The 2,537-nt window shown below is 56.2% G+C and overlaps 1 protein-coding gene across 1 annotated transcript; it reads right to left on the bottom strand.

Annotated features, from left to right (window-relative positions):
* Positions 1-231: 231 nt before the first annotated feature.
* Positions 232-2,517, bottom strand: LOC121349230 (urotensin-2 receptor-like). Its single transcript, XM_041459453.1, has one exon. The coding sequence runs from the start codon at positions 2,473-2,475 to the stop codon at positions 1,369-1,371; it is 1,107 nt and encodes a 368-aa protein (XP_041315387.1). The 5' UTR covers positions 2,476-2,517; the 3' UTR covers positions 232-1,368.
* Positions 2,518-2,537: the final 20 nt, after the last annotated feature.

Raw genomic sequence — 2,537 nt, 5'->3', positions numbered from 1 at the left:
TGACAGCTCTTTACACTGCTGCTGCTTCTGAACTCCCTGGGCATCACCAGCTGCTGGCAGGAATTTGTGCAACAAGTACTGTGCTCTTATCCCCAGAGTCTGTCCCAGAAGAAAGAAGAACATTGACCCCAACTTCATCCCCCCCAGCTGGAAACTGCTATTTGCAGCATCTGCCCTGATAAACACACCCCCCCGAGCTGGGTGAAGAGACCAGGCAAGGGGAAACCTGAGGAGGATCCGTTTTTAATAAGCATTTATTTATAAACTGACACTTTACAATTGTTTAAGTGCTTACAGGCATCTCCAGGATCTGTGCTGAAGGTTTACTGTGAGATGCCAAGCAGGGAGAAAATGAGCAGAATACATTGAGGCAAAACAGTTTGGATCAAATGTCATGGAAAAATGTGTCTCTTTTATGATGAGTTTCATGGTATAGGATTCAGTCATTTTTCTTAGAGCCTCAGGTCTTTGAGTAATAGGATTATAAATAATTTTTTATTTCTTCCAAGGTAAATTTTCAGGTAAATTTTTCTTCCAAGGTTTGTCAAGCTCTGTTGACTTTTAACAAAAGGACCAACTTTTTCAAGAAGAAAAAATCAATGGCAAATTCAAACCACCTTAGGTAGAAACCTTTAAAAATTACAAGGCTTTTAAATTTTTTTTTAGGTAATCCTGTGGTTTCTAACAGCTTACCTGGTGGTTTTTGAATGCTTGGAGTTCAAAGTGCTGCTGCAATGAATTTTAAAATAGAGACTTTAAGCTTGATAGAACAGTAGTGCACAGGAAATAGGAAAAGGGGCTTAAAAGTCTCTTGACACGCTCCAGAAACAGACAACGGTAACACACAGGGCAAACCCGAGGCTGGCAGCTCAGTTAAGTGATCCTGGGCCAGTTTTGGATTCCTGCAGCTCTGACCCAGCTGTAGCCCCAGGGCAGCACTGAGAAAGCCCACGAGAGAAACGGCGCGCGGAGCTGGAGCCGAAACTCAGCCAGGCGTGAAACCAGTTTGTGGCAGCACCGAGCAGAGCATCCACCTCATCTTCTGCACCCCAAACCCTGCAGGATTTGTCCCAAACAGCTGCTGGCTCCCGGCAGGACACCCCCCAACATCCCTCAGCCAGACGGAACTCCAGACTCATCTCGCAGCATTTGGATTCACACGACTTCTCGCCCCTCGCTAGAGAGAGCACCACAAATGAGTTCTCAGAACCCTTCAGGGCTAGGGGGTCCCCAAAGCCCTACCTTTGAGTGAGCACCATGGGCACCACAAATGAGTTTTCAGAACCCTTCAGGGCTAGGGGGTCCCCAAAGCCCTACCTTGGCCGGATGCTCTGCTGGTCCTGGCGTGTTGGCAGCGCCTCCTCTTCCTCACTTGTCCTTCAGCGTGGCCATGCCCAGCGCCTCGGAGCTGTAGTCGTACTGGTTGCTGGAGGACATGGAGCGGCCCCAGGAGCACTGCAGGTTGGAGCCCCTCTTGCGGAAGGAGGAGGTGAACCTGTAGAAGTTGCGGTGCCTGTTGCGCAGGTACTCCCGGTAGTTTTTGGTGAGCAGGGTGTAGAGGAAGGGGTTGATGCAGCTGTTGCTGTAGGTCAGGCAGGTCACCAGGTAGTTAATGCACTTTTGGGTTTGGGTGGTGAGCTGCAGGGAGCTGCTGTAGAGGCGCACCAGCTGCCAGATCCAGAAGGGCAGGAAGCAGGCCCAGAAGACCAGCACGATGCTGAAAATCATGATGAGGACCTTCTGCCGGGGGGACCTCTTGCTCTTCTCCTTGTGGGGGGGGTTCCTCTGGGACTCCAGGTAGGTCCGGGCCAGGCGCGTGTAGAGGAAGCCGATGATGATGCCCGGGGCCATGATGCTGGTGCTGAAGAGCACGGTCAGGTAGGTGCGGTAGGCGTCCACGCTCCAGGTGGGCGCACACATCCTCTTCACCTTGCCCTCCGCCTTGCCCCCCTCGGTCAGCGTGACCATCAGCATCATGGGCAGCGTCAGCAGCAGCGACACCGACCACACGGCCCCCGCCGTGACCTTCCGGTAGCCCCGCGACCGCTTCAGAGTGTCCAGGGGCCGGGTGACGGCCAGGTAGCGCTCGGTGCACATGAGGGTGAGCGTGAAGATGCTGGCGTGCATGGTGAGCAGGTCCAGGCTGAGCAGGATGCGGCACCCCAGGTCCCCGAAGTACCAGTCCTGGGCCAGGTAGGTGCAGACGATGAAGGGGATGGTGGAGAGGTAGAGCAGGTCGGCCAGGGCCAGGCTGACGATGGAGCTGTACATGGGGGCGGCGCAGCGCGCCGAGTGGCACATCACCACCAGCGTGTAGACATTGCCGGCCACCCCGGCCACGTACATCACCGACAGCACCGTCCCGAAGGCCGAGGGGATGAGCAGGGGGCCGCTCCCGGGGGCACCCCCGCCGCCCGCCGCCGCCGCCGCCGCCGTCCCGTTGTCCCCCGCCGCCGCCGTCCCGTTGGGCTCCATGGGCGGCGGCGGCGGCCCCGGCACCGTCGCACCGGCCCCGGAGCTCCCGGCCCCGGCGGGGG

This window comes from Pyrgilauda ruficollis, unplaced genomic scaffold (genome assembly GCF_017590135.1).
Source record: "Pyrgilauda ruficollis isolate IOZ18807 unplaced genomic scaffold, ASM1759013v1 scaffold136, whole genome shotgun sequence".
Classification (NCBI taxonomy): domain Eukaryota; kingdom Metazoa; phylum Chordata; class Aves; order Passeriformes; family Passeridae; genus Pyrgilauda; species Pyrgilauda ruficollis.
The sequence above is the reverse complement of the archived record's forward strand: the minus strand, read 5'-3'. Positions and strand labels throughout refer to the sequence as shown.

What these genes read in the sequence shown, in the direction of transcription:
- LOC121349230 (XM_041459453.1), bottom strand. Translation starts at nt 2,475, where the DNA reads ATGGAGCCCAACGGGACGGCGGCGGCGGGGGACAACGGGACGGCGGCG.